Here is a 26,054-nt window from a genome sequence, read left to right as displayed (position 1 = left end):
ATAGGGACATCCCAAGGATCCCAGGATAGCACTAACCTTCAGTGAAAGGTGTCAAGTAGCTGGCTAGCTAGCTAGCAATTGTCATGTGAATTTGGACCAGTCCCTTACAAATGACAATGAACCCATACATCAAAACCTAATTCAAGAAGATAATTCAAGAACATTTAATTGCACATTCCTATGAAACTGATTGAATTCAATCAAATGATTGGCATGCAGTTTGGGTAAAAACAGTCAAAAGTGATTGACAGTGATGATGGCCTATTTTGAAATTAGGTGTGCCTAACTTAGTGTCTAAGGATATTAAAAGTTATTGAGACAATATGTGTGGGCATAGGCAGACATTGCAATTGGAGGGTGCATTTTAGCCATATTCTATATTGGTAGGTTACATCTGTCGGTAGAACGTTTGGGTTAGGAAATGATGACGTCAATTACTTTTTTTTGCGCTCCCTCAACTACAAAAATAGTACTACACCACTGATTATAGTACACAATAATATGCAATTATGAATGTGAGATGCATTCAATAGAAAGGTTGAATCTTACTACAGTATCCAGTGTTAACGTAAGGAAATAAGGCTTCAGACAGATGTGAACACAATAATGACTTAAAATGATATGCTGTATGTAATAGGCTTCTATTACATCTAAAGGATAATGCAGTATAAGAGAACATGAATTAAAAAGCAGAATACAGCTGCAGTGTCTACACTGCTACACAATACAAGTTATTCTATGTAAACATAGACGGTAAACTATAAAGTGGCCTGTAAGGACACGTGACCACTGCAAGGCGCAATAACTGCATACTCACGTTTTTTATTACGCCTCATGTCCACCAAATGCATCAAACTCTGCGTTTCGGCGGTAGTCATTGATTGTCAATGGAGCAGTCCACAACGCTACATTGGTGGTGCGGCACTAGGCTGCGGTGCGTTCTGTGTACCGCATGCGTTCAATACATTCAACTCCTGCACGTTGCTTTACAGTGCGCTGGCACAAACAGAAGTACACACACAGACTCCAACTAGCTAGCTTTTAGCTAGTTGAAAAGCAAAGCACATGTGCATCAAGTATGGAAAATGCGGGCTAGACATTGGGCAAAACACATGCATCTGGTGGACATTGCGCATTAGTCGTATAGGGATACACTGTCCAACGACATGCTTACTTGCAGGTATCTTCTTGACAATGCTACAACAATAAGAAATAATAAAATATAAGAATACGAACATAAAGTAAATTGCTTAGTAGAATAGAATAAACATTTTAGCATAAGTATAATACAGGAATGCACAATTTATAGTCCAATATGAACACGTGTTTTGGGGAAGGGAGGAACTGGAATGTTTACTCAAAACAAAAAGTTATAAAAGTATGCTTGACATTTAGAGAATAAATCATATCTAGTGTAACGGTCGTCGTACATAGTGGACCAAGGCACAGCGGGTCGAGGGCTCATAGTGACTTTTATTGAACACAAACAAAACAAGAAAAATGATCGATCGAACGAACAGGATTGCAGGCTACTCATACAGCTATGCAAACAACAACTTCCCACAAAGGGACAGGTGAAACAGGGCTACCTAAGTATGACTCTCAATCAGCAACAACGATGTACAGCTGTTCCTGATTGAGAGCCATACCAGGCCAACAAAGAAATACACAACATAGAAAACCATAGAAATACAAAACAAGAACATTACCCAAAAACCCCGGAACACATAAATCAAACACCCCTCTTACATAAATACATATCCCATTAAACCCCGAACCACATAAATCAAATACGCCCTGACCAAACTACAATAACCAATAACCCCTTATACTGGTCAGGACGTGACATCTAGTTTGATGATTCTGTGACAAACGGTGAATTAGTTATTGATTTATACATCTTTAAATTGCATTTTATAGATTTTATGTATTTCTATAAAATCTAAACTGGAATTTGTATTCAAAACAAAGGTTGTAAAAGCATGCTAGACATTTAGAGAATGAATAATATCTACTTTGATGATTCTGTGACAAGCAGTGAATTAGTTAGTGATTTTTACTATTGTAAATGGATTTTGGTGAATATCTGATGAATGTCTGATGAATGTCTGTTGAATGAGTGAATATAAAACCCACTTTACCTCGGTAATATTCTTATAGGCCTACATAAAGACACATAACTGCAATGCACCGTGTGCATGACGCATAGAACATTTTTAGCCTGGCTAACTAGCTAGCTAGTAATGACGATGCATAAGCAACTTACAACTCAATAATAACCCCCTCGAATTACTTCATCCCCCGACAGCATACAGAAAACATCACATACAGTATTACTACTCACTTTTAGATGCACGCACAAATACAGTTAAACATGCTGCAACTGACTGGAGGTGGGACTTAGAACGAGCAGGCTAAATAGAATGTCTCTGATTGGATAGAAAGTCAGGGGTGATTGACTGATGAGCTGTCGGCCATTCTAACTAAAGGAACAAACTAGGGGTGCATAGGGTAATCTAAATATGAAGACCTGAGTGGAAGCTCCTCAGAAGAGGAAATGAGGGAACATCCTCCTCAGTGATTTTCATAAAAATAAAAATAATGAAACATTAAAGTGATCCTTTTTAGATAAAACTATACAAAATATATTCACGTCACCAAATAATTGATTAAAACACACTGTTTTGCAATGCAGGTCTACAGTAGCCTCAACAGCACTCTGTAGGGTAGCACCATGGTGTAGCCGGAGGATAGCTAGTTTCCGTCCTCCTCTTGGTACATTGACTTCAATACAAAACCTAGGAGACTCATGTAGGGCTGGGCGATATGGCCAAAATATTATATCACTGTATTAAAAAAAATAAAAATGGATGGTATGACGGTATTTGACGGTACTTTTAGTTTTTGAATAATAAAAGTTCTACATTTGCTTTTTGAGTAGTGAGTGATCCTAGTGCTTTATGAGTAGTGAGTGATCCTAGTGTAACAGTATAGCTTCTGTTCCTCTCCTCACCCCTACCTGGGCTCGAACCAGGGACCCTCTGCACACATCGACGACAGCCACCCTCGAAGCATTGTTACCCATCGCTCCACAAAAGTCGCGGCCGTTGCAGAGCAAGGGGAACAACTACTTCAAGGTCTCAGAGCGAGTGACGTCACCGATTGAAACGCTATTAGCGCACAGCCTGCTAACTAGCTAGCCATTTCACATCGGTGTGGCAACACATACATTCTAAGTGATTTCAATGAGCCTTTCTCCATTCTTATTGTTTTATACTGTTCAATTCAACTTCAACCAAAACAAGTTTCAGCACTTATCATTTATGCATTTCCTGCACTCAGTTGCAGTGGTGGAAAAAGTACCCAATTGACATACTTGAGTAAAAGTAAAGATAAGATAATAAAAAATTGTAAAAGTGAAAGTCACCCAGTAAAATATTACTTGAGTAAGAGTCTAAAAGTATTTGGTTTTAAATATACTTAAGTATCAAAAGTAAATGTAATTGATAAAATGTACTTAAGTATAAAAGGTAAAAGTATAAATCATTTCAAATTCCTTATATTAAGCAAACCAGATGGCACCATTTTCTTTTTTTCTTTTTTATTTACGGATAGCCAGGGGAACACTCCAACACTCAGACATACAGTGGGGGTAAAAAGTATTTAATCCCCTGCTGATTTTGTACGTTTGACCACTGACAAAGAAAGGATCAGTCTATAATTTTAATGGTAGGTTTATTTGAACAGTGAGAGACAAAATAACAACAAAAATATCCAGAAAAATGCATATCAGAAATGTTATAAATTGATTTGCATTTTAATGAGGGAAATAAGTATTTGACCCCCTCTCAATCAGAAAGATTTCGAGCTCCCAGGTGTCTTTTATACAGGTAACGAGCTGAGATTAGGAGCACACTCTTAAAGGGAGTGCTCCTAACCGCAGCTTGCTACCTGTAAAAAAGACACCTGTCCACAGAAGCAATCAATCAATCAGATTCCAAACTCTCCACCATGGCCAAGACCAAAGAGCTCTCCAATGATGTCAGGGACAAGATTGTAGACCTACACAAGGCTGGAATGGGCTACAAGACCATCGCCAAGCAGCTTGGTGAGAAGATGACAACATTTGGTGCGATTATTCGCAAATGGAAGAAACACAAAAGAACTGTCAATCTCTCTCGGCCTGGGGCTCCATGCAAGATCTCACCTCGTGGAGTTGCAATGATCATGAGAACGGTGAGGAATCAGCCCAGAACTACACGGGAGGATCTTGTCAATGATCTCAAGGCAGCTGGGACCACAGTCACCAAGAAAACAATTGGTAACACACTACGCCGTGAAGGACTGAAATCCCGCAGCGCCCGCATGGTCCCCCTGCTCAAGAATACATATACATGCCCGTCTGAAGTTTGCCAATGAACATCTGAATGACTCAGAGGACAACTGGTGAAAGTGTTGTGGTCAGATGAGACCAAAATGGAGCTCTTTAACATCAACTCAACTCGCCGTGTTTGGAGGAGGAGGAATGCTGACTATGACCCCAAGAACACCATCCCCACCGTCAATCATGGAGGTGGAAACATTATGCTTTGGGGGTGTTTTTCTGCTAAGGGGACAGGACAACTTCACCGCATCAAAGGGACGATGGACGGGGCCATGTACCGTCAAATCTTGGGTGAGAACCTCCTTCCCTCAGCTAGGGCATTGAAAATGGGTTGTGGATGGGTATTCCAGCATGACAATGACCCAAAACACACGGCCAAGGCAACAAAGGAGTGGCTCAAGAAGAAGCACATTAAGGTCCTGGAGTGGCCTAGCCAGTCTCCAGACCTTAATCTCATAGAAAATCTGTAGAGGGAGCTGAATGTTCGAGTTGCCAAACGTCAGCCTCGAAACCTTAATGACTTGGAGAAGATCTGCAAAGAGGAGTGGGACAAAATCCCTCCTGAGATGTGTGCAAACCTGGTGGCCAACTACAAGAAATGTCTGACCTTTGTGATTGCCAACAAGGGTTTTGCCACCAAGTACTAAGTCATGTTTTGCAGAAGTGTCAAATACTTATTTCCCTCATTAAAATGCAAATCATTTTATAACATTTTTGACATGCATTTTTCAGGATTTTTTTATTGTTATTCTGTCTCTCACTGTTCAAATAAACCTACTATTAAAATTATAGACTGATCATTTCTTTGTAAGTGGGAAACCGTACAAAATCAGCAGGGGATCAAATACTTTTTTCCCCCACTGTAATTTACAAACAAAGCATTTGTGTTTAGTGAGTCCTCCAGATCAGAGGCAGTAGATGACTAGGGATGTTCTCTTGATAAGTGCGTGAATTGGACCATTTTCCTGTCCTGATAAGCATTCAAAATGTAACGAGTACTTTTAGGTGTCAGGGAAAATGTATGGAGTAAAAAGTACAGTATTTTCTTTAGGAATGTAGTGAAGTAAAAGTAGTCAAAAATAAAAATAGTAAAGTACAGATACCAAAAAAATGACTTAAGTAAAAATACTTGCAAGTAGTACTGAAGTAGTACTTGAATGTATTTTTACTTAAATACTTTACACCACTGCTCAATTGAGATAATTTCCACACTGCCACATAGCGCTGCACAATATGGGCAAATAATCTAGGATTTATTTTTAACCAAATGTTGCAATTGCGATTTGACTTGGGAATTCGAGCAAAACTGTTGGAATCATGGAAATAGAATGACTATTCTAATTCTATAGTTAGAATATAATAGTGAGCACTTTGAATACAGTGTTGTTTGAGATGACAACGAAATAAAATGCCAGGTAGGAGTTATTGTGACAGGGTAGGAACTGTTTTGATAAGAGTTTCCTAGGGGACCATATTAGCTTTGGCTACATTGCATGCTTTCTCTTAGCAACTTCGTGTAGCTAACATATTCTTGCTTTGGATATTCCTCTTTGATTTAGAAGATACTGTTGCATAAACAACATGCTGATTTAGGAGTTCACCATCCCTGGTATTATCAGGCTGTATTAGCTAGCTACGTTTGCTCTTACTCAGTACATTTATTTTCCAGCTAGCTATTAGTATTAGCGGCTAACATTTTGTGTCTCACAAGATTTAGAGCAACTTGCTAAGAAAAGACAAACTAGCTGATGTAAGAAACACAAGCTTCTGGTGTCATTGTAGAACGCTAGTGGATTTATATTAAGAAGCAAAGTGAAAACAGCATTGTTATCAACATTTTTGCATGTGCTGCATTGACCATGCAGACTAAACAAGTGTCTCGTGGTTGAGGAGCATCTATTGCGCTCCTTGAGTGACAGGGGGCGTGGCTAGGTCTGTGGAAAGTGGCGCGGAGAGAGATGACTGATGTAGCGAAGTACACTATAAACATTGACATTACACATGGCGTATCACATTTAACAAACCAAACATTAAAATACCGGTATAGAAGGTAAAGTAAAAAATCTAAACCGGTCCATGCATCAATACCTGATACGTTATACTGCCTACATGGTTCTCAACCCCTTCCATAGTACACAGTGATTATGCTAACTTCTGGAGGACATTCTCCAACCTTCAGAGCTCTTGCAGCATGAACTGACATATTGTCCACCCAATCAAAGGGTCAGAGAATTAATACTCGTACTGAAAGCATAAACTACAGCTTCTAACATTGTGGCAACAGTTTGGGGAAGGCCCTTTCCTATTTCAGCATGACAATGCCCCTGTGCACAAAGCGAAGTCCATACAGAAATGGTTTTTCGAGATCGGTGTGGAAGAACTTGACTGGCCTGCACAGAGCCCTGACCTCAACCCCAATTAACACCTTTGTGATGAATTGGAACGCCGACTGCGAGCCAGGCCTAATCGCCCAACATCAGTGCCTGACCTCACTAACGCTCTTGTGGCTGAATGGAATCAAGTCCCTCGCAGCCTTGTTCCAACATCTAGTGGAAAGTCTTCACCGAAGGGTGGAGGCTGTTATAGCAGCAAAGGGGGGACCAACTCCATAAAACCCATGATTTTGGAATGATATGTTCGATGAGCACGTGTCTACATACTTTTGGTCATGTAGTGTATCTGCAAATCAAATTTTGCAGCAACATGATCCATAAGGAAGGCTACTACGTTTTTTATTTTACTGTTTACAATTCACAAACTTGATTCCCAAGATTCTATTCACCGTGATTGAACCAAATCCCAACCACTACAGTGACGAAGCGAATCGGTCGATTCGTCAAAAGGAATAGTTTAAAATGAATCTGTTAAACATTTATTTGTATATTTGTTTGGGAAAAATGTTAAGCGGGGCATCTGTTATACATCAAGTCAAATTTGTATGGCCTTAGCTTCTCCTTCACACAAATCCAGATAGCAGATGTTCTGAAAAAGCTGCAAAACCTGGACTCGTACAAATCAGCTGGGCTAGACAATCTGGCCCCCCTCTTTCTAAAATTATCCGCCGCCATTGTTGCGACCCCTATTACTAGTCTGTTCAACTTCTCTTTCGTTTCATCCGAGATTCCTAAAGATTGGAAAGCTGCCGCGGTCATCTCCCTCTTCAAAGAGGGTGACACTCTAGACCCAAACTGTTACAGACCTATATTCATCCTGCCCTGCCTTTCCAAAGTCTTCGAAAGCCAAGTTAATAAACAGATCACTGACCATTTCAAATCCACCATACCTTCTCCGCTGTGTAATCCGGTTTCCGAGCTGGTCATGGGTGCACCTCAGCCACACTCAAGGTACTAAATGATACCATAACCGCCATCGATAAAAGACAGTACTGTGCATCCGTCTTCATCGACCTAGCCAAGGCTTTGACTCTGTCAATCACCGTATTCTTATTGGCAGACTCAACAGCCTTGGTTTCTCAAATGACTGCCTCGCCTGGTTCACCAACTACTTCTCAGATAGAGTTCAGTGTGTCAAATCGGAGGGCCTGTTGTCCGGACCTCTGGCAGTCTCTATGGGGGTACCACAGTGTTCAATTCTCGGGGAGACTCTTTTCTCTGTATATATCAATGATGTCGCTCTTGCTGCGGGTGATTCCTTGATCCACCTCTACGCAGACAAGCTTATTCTGTATACATCTGGCCCTTCTTTGGACACTGTGTTAACAAACCTCCAAACGAGCTTCAATACCATAAAACACTCCTTCCGTGGCCTCCAACTGATCTTAAACGCTAGTAAAAACTAAATGCATGCTCTTCAACTGGTCACTGCCCGCCCGTCCAGCATCACTACTCTGGACGGTTCTGACTTAGAATATGTGGACAACTACAAATACCTAGGTGTCTGGCTAGACTGTAAACTCTCCTTCCAGACTCATATTAAGCATCTCCAATCCAAAATTAAATCTAGAATCAGCTTCCTATTTCGCAACAAAGCTTCCTTTGCTGACGCTGCCAAACATACCCTCGTAAAACTGACTATCCTTCCGATCCTCGACTTCGGCGATGGCATTTACAAAATAGCCTCCAACACTCTACTCAACAAGCTGGATGCAGTCTATCACAGTGCCATCCATTTTGTCACCAAAGCCCCATATACCACCCACCACTGCGACCTGTATGCTCTCGTCTGCTAGCCCTCACCACATATTCGTCGCCAGACCCACTGGCTCCAGGTCATCTATAAGTCTTTGCTAGGTAAAGCTCCGCCTTATCTCAGCTCACTGGTCACCATAACAACACCCACCCGTAGCACGCGCTCCAGCAGGTATATCTCACTGGTCATCCCCAAAGCCAACACCGCCTTTGGCCACCTTTCCTTCCAGTTCTCTGCCGCCAATGACTGGAATGAATTGCAAAAATTGCTTAAGTTGGAGACTTATATCTCCCTCAGTAACTTTAAGCATCAGCTATCTGAGCAGCTCACCGATCGCTGCAGCTGTACACAGCCCATCTGTACACAGCCCACACACCAGTATTTCTACTTGCACATCATATGCACATCTATCACTCCAGTGTTAATTTGCTAAATTGTAATTACTTCGCTACTATGGCCTATTTATTGCCTACCTCCTTACTCCATTTGCACACACTGTATATAGATTTTTTCTATTGTTATTGACTGTACTTTTGTTTATTCCATGTGTAACTCTGTGTTGTTTTTTGTCGCACTGCTTTGCTTTATCTGTTCCAGGTCGCAGTTGTAAATGAGAACATGTTCTCAACTGGCCTACCTGGTTAAATAAAGGTGAAATAAATAAATAATAATTAAAATAAAGGGGCGTGGTTTTCTCACAGCTCACTTTGTGCAATCGTGGGTGAGAGTGTCATTCCAGTTTATCTAATCTGTTGTGTTATGTCATTAAATGTTTGGTATTTGGTATTTTATTAGGATCCCCATTAGCTGTTGCAAAGCAGCTGCTACTTTTACTGTGGTCTACACAAAGCATGACATAATACAGAACATGAATAAACAAGAACAGCTCAAACACAGAATTAAATACATTTAAAACAAGACAAATAGAACTAAATGATTGTGTAATGACTCAACACAGGAAAAAACAGAGACATTTTCTAGGCTTGCATTCATCTATTACGTTTACATTTTAATATATTGCATTTACATTCAGTAGCATCCATCAGTTAAATATGACTATGGCTTGTAACAAAGGCTTTGTGTCAATTGAGAACTGTTGACTAAATCAGTGGTTCTCAGTTCTCCTCAGGGACCCCCAGCCATGGCAGGGTTAGCACACCCGATTCAACTAGTCAATTAACACAATAATACACCTATGGAATTTTTACAATTTAATATGGCTCACCAGAATAAAAAACCCTGTATGGTTCTTCAAAAGGTTCTTTGTAGAACCTTTGAGATCGAGAAAGGTTATTTATAGAACCATTTTCCATAAAGATAAAGAACCCTTTGCTATTTAGAACCTTTTTAATGATTCTTTGTCGCTTAGGAAAGGGTTCTTTATAGCACCATAAAGGTTTATTTGAGAACCTTATGAGCATGGTTCTTTATAGTACCTTCAAATAAGGGTTCTATATAGCACCCCAAAAGGGATCCGCTATGGTTACAAGCCAAATAACCCTTATTTGGCACTGTAGAACCATTTTTGTGTGTGTAGAGAGAGGGCAAGCCAAATCAAGCAATGAAAAATAATATCCAATATAATTGATCTGGTTTGTGACAACAACAAAAAAGTCAGTTCCCCTGTGTTCAAGTGTATTTCTTCAGGATGAGTGGTAGGTGGTGTGGCTCCGGGGTGAAGTGTTGGGAACCACACAACTTGATCTAGGATCAGCTTCTACATTCCCCAACCATTTTATCCATTAGTGGGGAAAATGCAAAACGGACCCAACTCTACTCTACTCCGGGTGCTGTGACTAACCCGTCCCCGTTGCTCTGTGATGTGTATATAGGCTGAGCTGACCAAGCAGCAAAACAACTTTAAGATTGTGCTGAAGCAGCTGGAGGACTCTCTGTTGGCTCGCCTCTCGGCCGCCTCTGGCAACTTTTTGGGAGACACCGCCCTTGTAGAGAACCTGGAAATCACCAAAGCAACCGCCACCGAGATCGAGGAGAAGGTACACACAAACACACTTTCTCTAATGATGGTCTATTATGGTGTGAAGGTGAGTGGAGTGTTTGGGTTTGTGGCCTTCAGGTGCGCGAAGCAAAGATAACAGAGGTTAAGATCAACGAGGCCAGAGAGAACTACAGACCTGCGTCGATACGAGCTGCTCTGCTCTACTTTATCCTCAACGACCTGAACAAAATCAACCCCATCTACCAGTTCTCCCTCAAGGTAACACTCCACAGGACTTTAGAATCACACTCTCAATACTCATGACTTTATTATCAACCTCAGAACTAATATTTTATGAATACTTGGTTTTGTGTGTGTGTGTCTGTCTGTGTGTGTAGGCCTTCAGTGTTGTGTTTGAGGTGGCCATCATGCTTACAGAGCCGGCGGACGAGGTGAAACACAGAGTGAACAACCTGATAGACCAGATCACCTACTCTGTGTTCATGTACACCAACCGCAGTCTGTTTGAGAGGGACAAGCTTACCTTCATCGCTCAGGTCGCATTCCAGGTCAGAAAACACACCAGACAGACTAGTGAATAGAGTGCCCTATGAGCCCTGGTCAAAAGTAGAGCACTAAATAGGGAATAGGGTACCGTTTGGGATGCAGACAGAATGACTTTTGACAAAATAGGAACTTACAGAATCAAAGTGACATTTGGTGACACACATAGGCCCATATACTTACGTAGAACATTTCTGCTTGGTGGATGAGCATACTATTCATATATGTGTGTGTGAGTAGATCTTGCTGATGAAGAAGGAGATCAACCCTACTGAGCTGGACTTCCTCCTGAGGTTCCCGTACAAAGCTGGCCTGAGCTCTCCGGTCGACTTCCTGGCCAACCAGGGCTGGGGTGGCATCAAGGTGGGCACAGCCCAAACACACACGCACACATACTCTACACTCTCAGAAGAAAGAGTATGGTTAGGGTACAGTATTGTAACCAGGGGTACAAAAATATCAACATTTACATAATGTCCTTTCAGAGGTACACATATAATCTCACATGGTACTGTGCGGTACCTTTTAGGGTACATGTGCGGATAATCTATTATAATGGTATATTTTGAATATAAAGGTACAGTCATCACACACACTCAAATGCCTCACCCATCATTATAATATTTCCCAGCATGCTCTATTGCAAGTTTATTTTTTTGAATTGTTTGTTTGAATGTGTGTTTTTGCATGCACATTGATTGATCTTATGCTACACAAAGATAAATGAGAACAAAGAAGGAACCCGCACACTGTTCTTGATAGTATCACTGCTCTTTAATAAGCTTTACGTATCGGCCTCAAAAGCTCTGACGAAGGCCGTGAGGCCGATACGTAAAGCTTCTTAAAGAGCAGTGTGCGGATTCCTGCTTTTTTCTCATCTTATTCAACTGTTACCATGCACCTGCAAAAAAGATAGCTCAGACGTGCAAGTGCCTTTTGATTATTTTTTTTATTTTTTACACAAAGACAAATAACATACAATTTTCTAAACGAATCCAAGCTGTTAGAAGTTGGACTTATTGCCAGAGGTGGGACCAAGTCACTATTATTTGAGTCACAAGCAAGTCTCAAGTCGTGTCCCAAGTAGAACGGATCAAGACTCGAGTCAAAGTCGTGCATTCTAGGAGCAAGTCAAGTCACAACTTTTCAAGTCAAGTAAAAAAATATATATACACTGCTCAAAAAAATAAAGGGAACACTTAAACAACACATCCTAGATCTGAATGAAAGAAATAATCTTATTAAATACTTTTTTCTTTACATAGTTGAATGTGCTGACAACAAAATCACACACAAATAATCAATGGAAATCCAATTTATCAACCCATGGAGGTCTGGATTTGGAGTCACACTCAAAATTAAAGTGGAAAACCACACTACAGGTTGATCCAACTTTGATGTAATGTCCTTAAAACAAGTCAAAATGAGGCTCAGCGGTGTGTGTGGCCTCCACGTGCCTGTATGACCTCCCTACAACGCCTGGGCATGCTCCTGATGAGGTGGCGGATGGTCTCCTGAGGGATCTCCTGCCAGACCTGGACTAAAGCATCCGCCAACTCCTGGACAGTCTGTGGTGCAACGTGGCGTTGGTGGATGGAGCGAGACATGATGTCCCAGATGTGCTCAATTGGATTCAGGTCTGGGGAACGGGCGGGCCAGTCCATAGCATCAATGCCTTCCTCTTGCAGGAACTGCTGACACACTCCAGCCACATGAGGTCTAGCATTGTCTTGCATTAGGAGGAACCCAGGGCCAACCGCACCAGCATATGGTCTCACAAGGGGTCTGAAGATCTCATCTCGGTACCTAATGACAGTCAGGCTACCTCTGGTGAGCACATGGAGGAGTGCCAAAGAAATGCCACCCCACACCATGACTGACCCACCGCCAAACCGGTCATGCTGGAGGATGTTGCAGGCAGCAGAACGTTCTCCACGGCGTCTCCAGACTCTGTCACATCTGTCACGTGCTCAGTGTGAACCTGCTTTCATCTGTGAAGAGCACAGGGCGCCAGTGGCAAATTTGCCAATCTTGGTGTTCTCTGGCAAATGCCAAACGTCCTGCACGGTGTTGGGCTGTAAGCACAACCCCCAACTGTGGACATCAGACCCTCATACCACCCTCGTGGAGTCTGTTTCTGACCATTTGAGCAGACACATGCACATTTGTGGCCTGCTGGAGGTCATTTTGCAGGGCTCTGGCAGTGCTCCTCCTTGCACAAAGGCGGAGGTAGCGGTCCTGCTGCTGGGTTGTTGCCCTCCTACGGCCTCCTCCACATCTCCTGATGTACTGGCCTGTCTCCTGGTAGCACCTCCATGCTCTGGACACTACGCTGACAGACACAGCAAACCTTCTTGCCACAGCTCGCATTGATGTGCCATCCTGGATGAGCTGCACTACCTGAGCCACTTGTGTGGGTTGTAGACACCGTCTCATGCTACCACTAGAGTGAAAACACCGCCAGCATTCAAAAGTGACCAAAACATCAGCCAGGAAGCATAGAAACTGAGAAGTGGTCTGTGGTCACCCCCTGCAGAACCACTCCTTTATTGGGGGTGTCTTGCTTATTGCCTATAATTTCCACCTGTTGTCTATTCCATTTGCACAACAGCATGTGAAATTTATTGTCAATCAGTGTTGCTTCCTAAGTGGACAGTTTGATTTCACAGAAGTGTGATTGACTTGGAGTTACATTGTGTTGTTTAAGTGTTCCCTTTATTTTTTTGAGCAGTATATATACAGTTGAAGTCAGAAGTTTACATACACTTAGATTGGAGTCATTAAAACTAGTTTTCAACCACTCCACAAATTTCTTGTTAACAAACTATAGTTTTGGCAAGTCGGTTAGGACATCTACTTTGTGCATGACACAAGTAATCTTTCCAACAATTGTTTACAGACAGATTATTTCACTTATAATTCACTATCACAATTCCAGTGAGTCAGAAGTTTACATACACTAAGTTGACTGTGCTTTTAAACAGCTTGGAAAATTCCAGAAAATGATGTCATGGCTTTAGAAGCTTCTGGCTAATTGACATCATTTGAGTCAATTGGAGGTGTACCTGTGGATGTATTTCAGGGCCTACCTTCAAACTCAGTGCCTCCTTGCTTGACATCATGGGAAAATCAAAATTAATCAGCCAAGACCTCAGAAAAAAAATTGTAGACCTCCACAAGTCTGGTTCATCCTTGGGAGACATTTCCAAACGCCTGAAGGTACCACGTTCATCTGTACAAACAATAGTTCGCAAGTATAAACACCATGAGACCACGCAGCCTTCATACTGCTCAGGAACGAGACGCGTTATGTCTCCTGGAGATGAACGTACTTTGGTGCGAAAAGTGCAAATCAATCCCAGAACAACAGCAAAGGACCTTGTGAAGATGCTGGAGGAAACAGGTCAAAAGTATCTATATCCACAGTAAAATGAGTCCTATATCGACATAACCTGAAAGGCCACTCAGCAAGGAAGAAGCCACTGCTCCAAAACCGGCATAAAAAAAGTAGACTACGGTTTGCAACTGCACATGGGGACAAAGATCGTACTGTTTGGAGAAATGTCCTCTGGTCTGATGAAACAAAAATAGAACTGTTTGGCCATAATGACCATCGTTATGTTTGGAGGAAAAATGGGGAGCACGGGGGTGGCAGCATCATGTTGTGGGGGTGCTTTGCTGCAGGAGAGACTGGTGCTCTTCACAAAATAGATGGCATCATGAGGAAGCGAAATTATGTGGATATATTGAAGCAACATCTCAAGACATCAGTCAGGAAGTTAAAGCTTGGTCGCAAATGGGTCTTCCAAATGGACAATGACCCCAAGCATACTTCCAAAGTTGTGGCAAAATGGCTTAAAGACAACAAAGTCAAGGTGTTGGAGTGGCCATCACAAAGCCCTGACCTCAATCCTATAGAAAATCTGTGGGCAGAACTTAAAAAGCATGTGCGAGCAAGGAGGCCTACAAACCTGACTCAGTTACACTAGCTCTGTCAGGAGGAATGGGCCAAAATTCACCCAACTTATTGTGGGAAGCTTGTGGAAGGCTAACCTGAAACGTTTGACTCAAGTTAAACAATTTAAAGGCAATGCTACCAAATACTAATTGAGTGTATGTAAACTTCTGACCCACTGGGAATGTGATTAAATGTCAGGAATTGTGAAAAACAGTTTAAATGTATTTGGCTAAGGTGTATGTAAACTTCAGACTTCAACTGTATGTATACATGCAACGACTTGTTCAACTACAAATCTTTGTCTATCGAGGCTACAGGACAGCCCTTTTCATTATTTTGTCTACAACATATTTTTGTTAGCAGCCTATGTAATTGTAAAATATAGACCTTGTAGCAGCAGAAGGCAAGGCAGGTTGACGAGCTCAGAGTGTACATTTATTTACAGGTCTTGGTGATCCAATGGTGAAAGCACTATATCATACAAAATATACACAGGGAATAGTCTCTGTATCAGGCTTAAACTGCCCTATCTGAGAAACCAAATAGAATTTGTCTAACAGGAGCTCAAACAAGTAGGCCTATATAATAAGTACTTGGCCCCCAGGACCATACAATTACCCAATTGGCAATTATAACCAATAAAATGGTTCTACAATGTTAAAGGAAATTTCCACATCCATTGCTACGTTGGTCTTACGTAGACGTAATGATTATTAATGATATTCCAACACCATGCATACATGGAACAATCATTTGATCTTATTCAACGTTCTGACTCCAAAGCGTGGAGCGCAGGCCATGTCGCCTATTTGTATGCGCACTAAGGCGCAACAAAAATGACAGACATTGGACAGACACGCGCAACTCTGACATAACCCGGGAAACATGAACAAATGAAACTATATATTGAATTAAATAAATATAACTTCTACCTCATGAGTCTTGCGAATGTCCATGTGCACTATAAACATCACGCCCACTGTGAGCAGGGTAAGAAATGGTTGGCTATAAAATGAAAATGTATCGTAGGCCTATCAAACAAGAAACAGAAATGTCAACGTGTTGCAGTAAACAGTAAGGCAATGGAATGATGAAACGCTAGCAATTATTGTAGTATTAGATGGAATATAGATTTACCACATAGGGCCTATGCATTTAAACGTGTGAAAGCAACAGCAAATATTTTATTTCAACAAGAGGAAGAAAAAAAACTACTGGCGGGAGTCTGGAGATTGCACGTGAAGAGCAGCGCCTCTTCGCCACAGTAATATTTCATTTTAACAACACATTCCAAATACAAGCTTCATAAGTAAATTATCAATATTAAGCAATTGTTACATACCAAAAGACCAGTAGACCTATGCTAGTAATTGTTGCCACCATTGCTGGTGAGCTTGCAAAGTAAACAGTTAATATTCTTGATCACCAATTTTTTTTGGAGCTGCATATTTATTTATTATGGCAATCCTCTCACTACAATCTGACGTTTGCGCTTCACCGGAACCTATAGCTGTACAGAAAATCAACAATCTGTTGCTAGCTCACCCCTGTTTTGATTGACAGTTTGCTGGTCCAATCAGAGTGCCCACTGTGCGTTTCACTTGCCAATCTCTAGCGTTTTTTTTGCAAGGGCGATGCTGCTGCTACTGTCTCTGGCTGCGTGTAGCCACGTAGCCAAACCATATACTTGATGAATCTATTATGATCAAGATGAACAATCAAGCATGGAGCAATCAACTATTCAGTGACCTCTCGTGCCCTGTGGGTTGGGGCATTGTTATCCAATGGGGACATAGCTATGGTTGCCAAAATAATGACCTGCCCAACATTTTTGTACATGACCCTAAGCATCCCAAATGAAAAAATACTATAGTATACAATGGTATTAATTATATAGTATTTACTGTAGTGTTTTTGTGGAATTTACTGTAGGATTCACTGTATACTTTTTTAATACTGTAGTATTTACAGTTAATTATAGTATAACTACTGTAGTAAGATAACTGAAGTATATACTATAGTAATTAATGTAGTGTTTTTGCGGATTGTAGTGTACTGTAGTATTTTTGCATACATTACTGTAGTATTTACTATAGTGTTTTTGTTTTATTATCTTTGACATATAAGTGGGCTTTCTCCTTCAGGAAACCTACTGGAGAAATACTAAAAGAGTACATTTTCCAGTCTGTAGGTAGGTTGTACTGGGGTCTGAAAAGATAGTTCAGAGCTTCTGCTCTTTTCTATAACCTGTTGGGAACACAATATATACTTGGCATTTACTTGGCATTTAGCTTTCTCACTTATAGGTGTCACAAATTGTGAAATGGGGGAGGGGAATGGGCATGGTATATGCAAATTAAATACTGTAGTATTTACTATATTTTAAAAAGTGTAGTGTTTTTGCTGACTGCAGTATTTACTATAGTATACTACAGATTGCTAATTACTGTAGTATTCTATAGTAAACTTTAGTATTTCATGTGGGATGATGGGATGTTAATTGCTTAATTAACTCAGGAACCACACCTGTGTGGAAGCACCTGCTTTCAATATACTTTGTGTCCCTCATTTACTGAAGTGTTTCCATTATTTTGGCAGTTACCTGTATGTAATGTGTTGTCATAAAGAGTTTAATTTCAATGATCAAACCATGTCTCTGTCACTAGCAAAAACAGTCATGGGTGGTACTGGTAACTCAGATTTACTTGAAAGACACCCTGGGAAATATGCAAAAAGGCTTTACACCCTACAGTGTTAAAACAACACCCCAAAACCTTTTTGCCACTTAAAAGGAACAAATGACCTTGTCAATGTGATGGTACCCTAAAAAGGCAAGGGTACATTGATGTACCTATAACTAAAAGGTACAAATTACGTACCACTACAGTGACAAGCGTTTGTACACCTTTATTTCTGAGAGTTTACCGACAATCACACACACACACACACTCTACTGACACACACTATCCACCTGCAGAGCTGAGTAATAGAGGTTTGTGTGTGTGTGTGTGTGTGTGTGTGTGTGTGTGTGTGTGTGTGTGTGTGTGTGTGTGTGTGTGTGTGTGTGTGTGTGTCAGGCCCTGTCGGAGTTTGATGAGTTTAAGAACCTGGACCGGGACATGGAGGGATCTGCAAAGCGCTGGAAGAAGTTTGTTGAGTCGGAGGCTCCGGAGAAGGAAAAGTTTCCTCAGGAGTGGAAGAACAAAACGGGCCTCCAGAAACTCTGCATGATGAGGTGTATGAGACCGGACCGGATATCCTACGCAGTCAGGTACAAGACACACACTCCAGTGTAAAGGAAGCAGATGTTTGTTCTGGTAATGTTGAGTGTTTGTTCTGTGTGTTGTAGTACCTTTGTGGAGGAGAAGATGGGTACAAAGTACGTGGAGGGGAGGAGCGTGGAGTTCGCCGTATCATTTGAGGAGAGCAGCTCGTCTACTCCCATGTTCTTCATCCTCTCCCCGGGAGTCGACCCCCTCAAAGATGTGGAGGCTCTAGGTCTGTACACGCACGCACACACACACATACTTGCTGTAGGGCCTTGAACCCTATCTGTTTCATGTCTAACCTGCCATCCTTTCATTTGGTCCAGGTAAGAAGATGGGTTTCACCTTTGACAACGGGAAGTTCCACAACGTGTCTCTGGGTCAGGGCCAGGAGGTGGTGGCCGAGGCTGCTCTGAACATGGCAGCTAGAGAAGGACACTGGGTTATACTGCAGGTACACTGAATGGGCACCACTTACTCCTTACTCACAGGCTGGAGTTTGAACAGTATTGTCTTCATCTCAAATGGAACCCTATTCAACTATATAGACCGGAGAACAGTAGGTTCTTATGTAAATGGTTTATTTTTTGCCTAATTCCATACATTCTTTTCCCCAAATTCCATTTTCTCCATTTAGTTTTTTCAGGTTTTCACTCTCAAAATCACACTTTTTTAATAGAAAAACAACAACATTGTCTGTTCTAAGTCCACAACAATACTTAAACCACATCAGGAGACCTCTTTTGAGGTTTGGGAAAAATATAAGAAATTTTCATTTTTGGATGAAGATGCGCTTTAATTCAAGTGTGCACCAGCAAGTTACTTGTTTGGTTAGTGGTGTTTCTGTAGTGCACATGTGATTGCAGAGTTTGATAAACAAATCGCCACTGCATTAATGCAAATAATCATAATATTGTTCTGTCAGGTCCACATAGACTACTTTGTAGTTAACATTTAATTGTTGAAGGTTATCATTGGCATCATCACTAAAGGCCACTAGCCAGCAGATCCGACCCGCTTGCGTACAGCTGCACTAGGGTTGGCCAGGCTTCCTGTGTAGATTAAGACACTGCAGTTTACTTAAAGACTAGCAGTCGTTCAATCTTCTCGGTGTAACAGTTGGGATAATGGGACAATTCGAAGTACCCTGCATTTCTCACCCCTTGATTGAGGTACGTTTTCCGAGCCATATCTCATGCCAGCTCCTCTGTGTCTTAATCTACACAGGAAGCCTGTCCGATCCTAGTGCAGCTGTAAGCAAGCGCGTCGGATCAGCTGGCTAACGGCTACATAAAGTAGGCACACACAGAGGGGCATTCCCGCATTGCCTCTTCAGAAAGTTGAAGGAAAATAGGAATCAATGATGCATTTTGTTAATCTCTTATGATAATCTTGGGCAAATTTATACATTTTCTAATAAATTCAATATATTTAGTTGATTTCCTACTAAGTTCAATACATTTTTGAATATTATTGAATTCCGTTTTAATGTCTGAATTCCATGATTCTGTCTGCGTTCTCCGCATGGCAGATTTGATTGGGTCCTATAATAGGTGCCATTTGGGACACATCCATTGTCATGGAATATTTTGTTCCAACGTGAAGGATATTTTTTCCTAATGCTTTATATGGCTCTGGTTGTTATTAAACTGCATGTAACCTAATATAGACTAGTTATAGACTAACTACAATGAGCAAAAATATAAACGCAACATAGAAAGTTTTGATCCCATGTTTCATGAGCTGAAATAAAAGATCCCAGATAATGATCGATACGCACAAAAAGCTTATTTCTCTCAAATTATGTGGACAAATATGTTTACATCCCTGTTAGTAAGCATTTCTCATTTTCCAAGATAATCCATCCATCTGACAGGTGTGGCATATCAAGAAGCTGATTAAACAGCATGATCATTACACAGGCGCACCTTGTGCTGGGTACAATTACATTTGACATTTTAGTCATTTAGCAGACGCTCTTATCCAGAGCATACATTTCATACATAATTTTTTATTATTTTATTTTTAAAAGGCCACTCTAAAATGTGCAGTTTTGTCACACAACACAATGCCACAGCTGTCTCAAGCATTGAGGGATTGCAATTGGCATGCTGGCTGCAGAAATGTCCACGAGAGCTGTTGTCAGAGAATTTAATGTTAATTTCTCTACCTTAATTTCCTACATCTGAGACCAGCCACCGGACAGCTGATGAAACTGTATGTTTGCACAACTGAAGAATTTCTACACAAACTGTCAGAAACCGTCTCAGGGAAGCTCATCTGCATGCTCGTCGTCCTCACCAGGGTTTTTACCTGACTGCAGTTCAGCATTGTAACCAACTTCAGTGGGCAAATGCTCACCTTCGATGGCCACTGGCATGCTGGAGAAGTGTGCTCTTTACAGATGAATCCTGGTTTCAACTGTACCGGGCAGATGGCAGACAGCGTGTATGGTGTCATGTGTACGAGCGATTTGCTGATGACAATGTTGTGAACAGAGTGCCCCATGGTGGCAGTGGGTTTATGGTATGGGCAGTCAAAATCTATGGACAACAAACACAATTGCATTTTATTGATGGCAATTTGAATGCACAGAGATACCGTGACAAGATCCTGAGGCCCATTGTTGTTTTTTTCTTCCGCCGCCATCACCTCATGTTTCAGCATGATAATGCACGGCCCCATGTCGCAAGGATCTGTACGCACTTCCTGGTGGCTGAAAATGTCCCAGTTCTTCCATGGCCTGCATACTCAACAGACATGTCACCCATTGAGCATGTTTGGGATGCTCTGGATCGACAACTTGTTCCAGTCCCCAACAATATCCAGCAACTTCGCACAGTCATTGAAAAGGAGTGGGACAACTTTCCACAGGCCACAATCAACAGCCTGATCAACTCTATGTGTTGCACTGCATGAGGAAAATGGTGGTCACAACAGATACTGACTGGTTTTCTGATCCACGCCTCTACCTTTTTTTAAGGTATCTGTGACCGGCAGATGCATATCTGTATTCCCAGTCATGTGAAATCCATAGATTAGGGCCTAATGAATTTATTTGAATTGACAGATTTCGGTACATGAACGGTAACTCGGTAAAATCTTTGAAATTGCTGAATGTTGCGTTTATATTTTTGTTCCGTGTATATAGACTACTCGCCAGGTATTCAATAATAAACTCTCCCCTTTGTAGAACATCCACCTGGTGGCCAAGTGGCTGGGCAGCCTGGATAAACTAGTGGAGCGCTACAGCATGGGTAGCCATGATGACTATCGCGTGTACATGTCAGCTGAGCCTTCGCCCACGCCAGAGTCGCACTACATCCCCCAGGGCCTGCTGGAGAATGGCATTAAGATCACCAACGAACCGCCCACCGGCATGCAAGCTAACCTGCACAAGGCCCTGTATCTCTTCAACCAGGTAACACATACGTATGCTCACACACACAAACAGTATTTTTACCAGTTGGTGCTGAAACGGAGACAACTATGCATATACACTGAGTTTACAAAACATGCTCTTTCCATGACAGACTGACCAGGTGAATCCAAGTGAAAGCTAGGATCCCTTATTGATGTCACTTGTTAAATCCACTTCAATCAGTGTAGATGAAGGGGAGGAGACAGGTTAAGGATTTTTAAGCCTTCCCTTAAGACATGGGTTGTGTATGTGTGCCATTCAGAGGGTGAATGGGCAAGACAAAAGATTTATGTGCCTTTGAACGGGGTATGGTAGTAGATGCCAGGTGCACCGGTTTGTGTCAAGAACTGCAACGCTGCTGGGTTTTTCACGCTCAACAGTTTCCCGTGTGTATCAAGAATGGTCCACCACCCAAAGGACATCTAGCCAACTTGACACAACTGTGGGAAGCATTGGAGTCAACATGGGCCAGCATCCCTAGGGGGGGTGGAACTCAATATTAGGAAGGTGTTCTTAATGTTTGGTGTACTCAGTGTACAGTACATGCACACACTTAAATTGAATTTGAGTTGAATGTAATCTCTTCCCTATCTCTACGTGTGTGTTAGGACACTCTGGAAATGTGCTCTAAAGAGTCAGAGTTCAAGGTGATTCTGTTTGCGTTGTGCTACTTCCACGCTGTGGTGGCTGAGAGGAGGAAGTTTGGAGCTCAGGGCTGGAACAGATCTTACCCCTTCAACAACGGAGACCTCACCATCTCCGTCAATGTGCTCTACAACTACCTGGAGGCCAACTCCAAGGTGAGTGAGTGACTGGCATCACCAACTACCTGGAGGCCAACTCCAAGGTGAGTGAGTGAGTGACTGGCATCACCAACTACCCGGAGGCCAACTCCAAGGTGAGTGAGTGAGTGAGTGACTGGCATCACCAACTACCCAGAGGCCAACTCCAAGGTGAGTGAGTGAGTGACTGGCATCACCAACTACCCGGAGGCCAACTCCAAGGTGAATGAATGTGTGACTGACATCACCATCTCTCAATCAGCCTAGAGCTTTATGGCCCTGCTGCACAACAGCCATCAGCCATTGAGGGACTGCTTCCTTTGAAATCAATGAAAGCTGCTATACCGTTTGCGTTGCATCGTGTCCAGTGTCAGTTTCCAAGCTCAAGAATCGCTGAGGTTCAATGCTCGATGGCTGATGTGCGCATTCATTCTAATCAAATAAGTTGATTTTGGTTGGTTTCTGTGTAGCAGGTACAACGGCACATTGGTGGCGATGCTTGTAGTGTGTGTCTGACCCCACTCTCTCTCTCCCCCTTCTTCTTTCTCCATTTCTCTCTCCCTCCATTCTCTCACCCCACCTCCCCCTCTCTCCCTCCATTCTCTCACCCCACCTCCCTCTCTCTCCAGGTGCCGTGGGACGACCTGCGCTATCTGTTTGGGGAGATCATGTACGGCGGCCACATCACAGACGACTGGGACAGGAAGTTGTGTCGTACCTATCTGGAGGAGTATGTCAGACCTGAGATGCTTGAGGGAGAGCTGTACCTCGCACCCAGCTTCCCTGTACCACCCAACTCTGACTACAAGGTTTGGAACACACACACACACGATAACAACCTTGAAAACTACAATTATTGTTACCTATCAGTAACCCTCAGTGTGTGTCCAGGGCTACCATATGTACATAGATGAGGTGCTGCCTCCAGAGAGCCCCTACTTGTACGGCCTCCACCCCAACGCTGAGATTGGCTTCCTCACCATCACTTCAGAGAAGCTGTTCCGCACCGTGCTGGAAATGCAGCCCAAAGAGTCGGACGCAGCCGGGGGAGGAGGGGTGTCCAGAGAGGATAAGGTATGAAAAACACTATCACCACACCTCAGAGCCTTTAAGTAACCCCCACTAGAGTCCTGACCTGTGTGTGCCTGTGTTTTCCCCTACAGGTGAAGGGCATCCTGGATGAGATCCTGGAGAAGCTACCAGATGGTTTCAACATGATAGAGATAATGGCCAAGGTGGAGGAGAGAACTCCCTACATCATCGTGGCCTTCCAGGAGTGTGAGAGGATGAACTTCCTCACCAAGGAGATCACGCGCTCTCTCAAAGAGCTCAACCTCGGACTCAAGGTACGGGAGAGACAGAGTGTGTATGTGTGTAACATAACATCACAGTGGTTGTCTGTAGTCATACTGAAAGGAATGGTGTGACCGATGTTCTCTCAAATTCTTTCCAGCACTGAGCAAATTTCAGGTCTGCTGAGCGCAAATTTGAACGTTGTGAAAATTCTGTGCAACTTCCAGCGCACGTTTACAGTGAACAATCAGGCTGTACCCACTTTAAGTTACAGTTTTAACAGTGGTCAATTAGGCTGCTGTGGCTATTTGATCATAATGTAAACCTACCAGTGGCTTACCATCAAAAACAAATGGAGAAAATACATCCCATAACATTTTAACATGGAAATAGCTGTTCTGTCATTCAGCCTATAGTAGCAGCCGATGTGTGGTGTTCAATGTAGGTCTACATTCCATGGGTCTTTTGAAAAAAAACATGCAGGGCTTGACATTAACCTGTTTATCTACCTGTCCTTCAGACAAGGAGGCGACTGAAAATGTTGTTGTTTGATGCAAGAAACCACTTTACAAAATAAAATGCATAATTATTTCCATACCAAATTATTCTACCCTGTCTATTGACTACTTAGGTTATTCAAGCCTGTCTCAAAACACAACACTGCCCCTTTAAGACAACAAAAAAAGCTCTTTACCTGAATCGCTTTTCAAAGATGTCTAGAAATGTACATGTTTTATGTTCTTGTAGGAAGCAATCACTCCCCCATTGCTGACTACAAATCATCTATAACTGGGCTAATACCTCACTAACTAGCAAAGAATATGAACAAAATGTGCATCTCTCGCTTTCATCTCAAAACAAGCGCATCTACTCACGATCACTTATGCGGTAAATAAAGTCCAGTTCAAAGTAAATGGCACAGATCCATACAGTATATGTCAATGGTCTATTTGTATATACAGTAGCCCTACTGCAGCTCTGATTGTTTATGCCACACCAGTCTGTGTAGAGTACGGGCTGAGTAATGCGTGTCAATGCAATAGAATCCTACTCCGATGCGTTCTGCCTACAACAAAATCTCTTGCATAGTTAGTTTTGTTTCGGTATGTTGCATTGAAAGTGGCTAATATTGTGTTGATTCGATCCACAGTAAAGGGAAACATTGAAAGTGTTAACAGGGAAAACTCTAGAACAGCGGTCACCAACCTTTTCTGAGTCAAGATCACTTTGAGTCAAAATGCAAGCTGAGATCTACCGCTTAGATTGTTTTTTTACATGACTAAAAAACGTAAGCCTATACAACATTAACCAATTAAAAACAGTACTGTATCAATGAGGTTTGTGCAGTAAGCTATAGGCCAAATACATTATCACCGCATATTAGCTTTGCTTGAATTGCCCTGCCAATGCATTGTTGTTTCAAATTTTGAGGTAGGCTATATGATCATATCGGTAATAGATCCGTTGTTATATTGTGAGGCATAGCTGAGTGAGCATACATTTAAATCATTTAATTTATTTATTTTACTGGGCTGATGGTGCCTGCATGTGATGGTCAGTCTCAGTAGAGGGAGAGAGCAGCAGACTGAGGGTCTGCCTCTTAACACCCCTCAGCTCTCTCTTTCCTCCGCTGACACTGGCCATAAAGGAACACCGTCTTCCAGCTGATGGCGAAATATGAGTAGCACCTGTTAGGTTCTAAAAAGTGAAGGGCAACTATGAAAAGCTAAAACCAAGTTTATTCACCCAATGTGTCAGACAGCTGAACAGACAAAGACATGTTCCCACCAGCACATATACCCCAATTTAGGTGAAGTCTCCTCCTTCCCTCTAAACATGACATATTTATTGCTAGGTAGGAAGTTAAGTGATGTGGGTAATAATCTGTTCCTTCTCCTTTACTGTGACCTGACCTCGGCCCCTATTCCTCACTAATCCACAGCTCTCCACCTTCATCAGTGCCTTTACCTTACTTAGTAACATTCCAAGCCCCTTGCTCATATCCAACCTTAATTGACTCCCCCATATATATTCCTCCTACAGAAAACCATTAACTTCTGGTGTAACAACCAGACTGTGGCTCTTCTCCTTTCCATAGGATACCTGATGATTAACAATATTACAAGTTTAGAAGTCAGAACCCATCACACTGCATTATTTCTGCCTCATGCACAAATTCATGTTTTTACTCCAATGAACGGAGAGGGAAATATTCCTTGATATTAAAAAAGACCCAAACCGCTAATAATAACAACGCAAGCCTATAAATACACTTTCCTACTCATTCATTAGGCTGAG

General features: G+C 42.1%; 1 protein-coding gene and 1 non-coding gene across 2 annotated transcripts in view; one reads left to right on the top strand and one right to left on the bottom strand.

Moving 5' to 3' along the window:
- The window catches only part of LOC115201650 (dynein heavy chain 17, axonemal), a 98,284-nt gene that overhangs the window by 66,610 nt on the left and 5,620 nt on the right, over window positions 1-26,054 (top strand). Inside the window, exons 63-74 of the mRNA XM_029765459.1 lie at window positions 10,366-10,530; window positions 10,611-10,751; window positions 10,871-11,041; window positions 11,277-11,399; window positions 18,072-18,265; window positions 18,344-18,492; window positions 18,587-18,714; window positions 21,454-21,681; window positions 22,290-22,481; window positions 23,093-23,272; window positions 23,355-23,537; window positions 23,627-23,809. Of these exons, the coding sequence (XP_029621319.1) occupies window positions 10,366-10,530; window positions 10,611-10,751; window positions 10,871-11,041; window positions 11,277-11,399; window positions 18,072-18,265; window positions 18,344-18,492; window positions 18,587-18,714; window positions 21,454-21,681; window positions 22,290-22,481; window positions 23,093-23,272; window positions 23,355-23,537; window positions 23,627-23,809 (2,037 nt within the window). The remainder of the gene's footprint in view (window positions 1-10,365; window positions 10,531-10,610; window positions 10,752-10,870; window positions 11,042-11,276; window positions 11,400-18,071; window positions 18,266-18,343; window positions 18,493-18,586; window positions 18,715-21,453; window positions 21,682-22,289; window positions 22,482-23,092; window positions 23,273-23,354; window positions 23,538-23,626; window positions 23,810-26,054) is intronic.
- LOC115201795 (U7 small nuclear RNA) lies at window positions 17,121-17,173 on the bottom strand. The gene has a single exon (XR_003879828.1). It is a non-coding gene; the product is annotated as a U7 small nuclear RNA (small nuclear RNA).

The sequence above is a fragment of the Salmo trutta genome, chromosome 10 (assembly GCF_901001165.1).
Source record: "Salmo trutta chromosome 10, fSalTru1.1, whole genome shotgun sequence".
Lineage (NCBI taxonomy): Eukaryota > Metazoa > Chordata > Actinopteri > Salmoniformes > Salmonidae > Salmo > Salmo trutta.
Note: the sequence above shows the minus strand (reverse complement) of the source record. Positions and strands in the feature narration are given on the sequence as shown.